This window comes from Nicotiana tomentosiformis, chromosome 2 (assembly GCF_000390325.3).
Source record: "Nicotiana tomentosiformis chromosome 2, ASM39032v3, whole genome shotgun sequence".
Taxonomy (NCBI): Eukaryota; Viridiplantae; Streptophyta; class Magnoliopsida; order Solanales; family Solanaceae; genus Nicotiana; species Nicotiana tomentosiformis.
Window position 1 is genome coordinate 18,160,456 of NC_090813.1, and position 1,406 is coordinate 18,161,861.

General features: G+C 46.7%; 1 protein-coding gene across 1 annotated transcript; it reads left to right on the forward strand.

Moving 5' to 3' along the window:
- The first annotated feature begins 363 nt into the window (after nt 1-363).
- On the forward strand, nt 364-1,005 carry LOC104097767 (cytochrome P450 76A2-like). The gene has a single exon (XM_070192923.1). The coding sequence runs from the start codon at nt 364-366 to the stop codon at nt 1,003-1,005; it is 642 nt and encodes a 213-aa protein (XP_070049024.1).
- The last annotated feature ends 401 nt before the right edge of the window (nt 1,006-1,406 follow it).

Sequence of the window (1,406 nt, forward strand, 5' to 3'; positions counted from 1 at the left end):
CAGGGTCTGCGCGCGCGGCATTGTCTGCGCGCGCGGCGCTGTTGGCTTTTGCCTGTGGCTGGGCGCTGGCGATGGCTATCGGTGGGGCGACAGAGGCACATGCGCGCTTGTCACTTGGAGCTGCCGAGACCACGGGGCCGACCGTGGCGACGGGCGTTGGGAGGCTGGCCAGGACGCCACGGGGCGCGTCCAAGGGATCATGGGGCATGGCTGGAAAGCCGCCCATGACAGAACGCATGAAAGAGCATCAGAACATGAGATTAACATATTCATATAAGCTTTCTTGCCCCTTCTTCTATTGTTTGCTCTAAGATATTGATTTATTTTGTAACAAACTCCCACTGACAAGGATAATCTCAGGAAATGTTTATCGCTGCTTCAGAGACAACAAATAGCAGTTCGGACTGGGCATTAACAGAGCTCCTGTGCAATCCTGAATCTATGGCCAGAGCGAAAGCAGAGATTACTGAGGGTGTAGGAAACAAGAAGTTTGAGGAGAGTGACATTGATAACTTGCATTATATGCAAGCTGTTGTCAAGGAAACGCTGCGTTTGCATCCTCCTGTTCCTTTCTTAGTTCCAAAAAGAGCAATTAAAGACACGAGTTTCATGGGATATGACATACCAGAAGACACTCAAGTTTTTGTCAACGTCTGGGCGATTGGAAGAGACCCTGAATTCTGGGAAGACCCTTTGACATTCAGGCCTGAGAGATTTCTCGGTTCGAATATTTATTTCAAGGGACAATGCTTTGAGTTTATACCATTTGGTGCTGGCAGAAGGACGTGTGTAGGCCTTATCTTAGGTAATCGCATAATGCTCCAAGAATTTGATTGGGAGCTTCCTGATAATGTTAGACAAGAGTGGGTTGCTTTAGTGGCAGCACCCTTCACTTCCAACCAAGATGTTGTGAGTTCGAGTCACCCCAAGAGCAAGGTGGGGAGTTCTTGGAGGGAAGGAGCCGGGGATCTATTGGAAACAGCCTCTCTCTCTGGCCCAGGGTAGGATAAGGTCTGCGTACACACTATCCTTCCCAGACCCCACTAGGGAATTATACAGGGTTGTTGTTGTCTTCTTGATAATGTAACTCCTAAAACAATGGACATGAATGAGAAGATAGGATTCACACTGAGAAAGCTCCCACCTTTGAAAGCAGTACCGAGAAAAAGAAACATCTACACATGAGCCAACCAGAACACACTCAAGGCTTGTATATGCCTTTCTTGCATGGTTGCATGTATCTGAATAATAAAAAGCCAACATTTCCTAAGGTTTACAATCTGTGCCACTTCTTTCCTCTCTTAAGTACACTTAATAGTTTTGTCTTCACAAATTTAACTGAAAAATTTCTGTAGCCGGAATGCATTATAAGAGTTGACAGAGATGGTTTCACTCACCCTCTACTT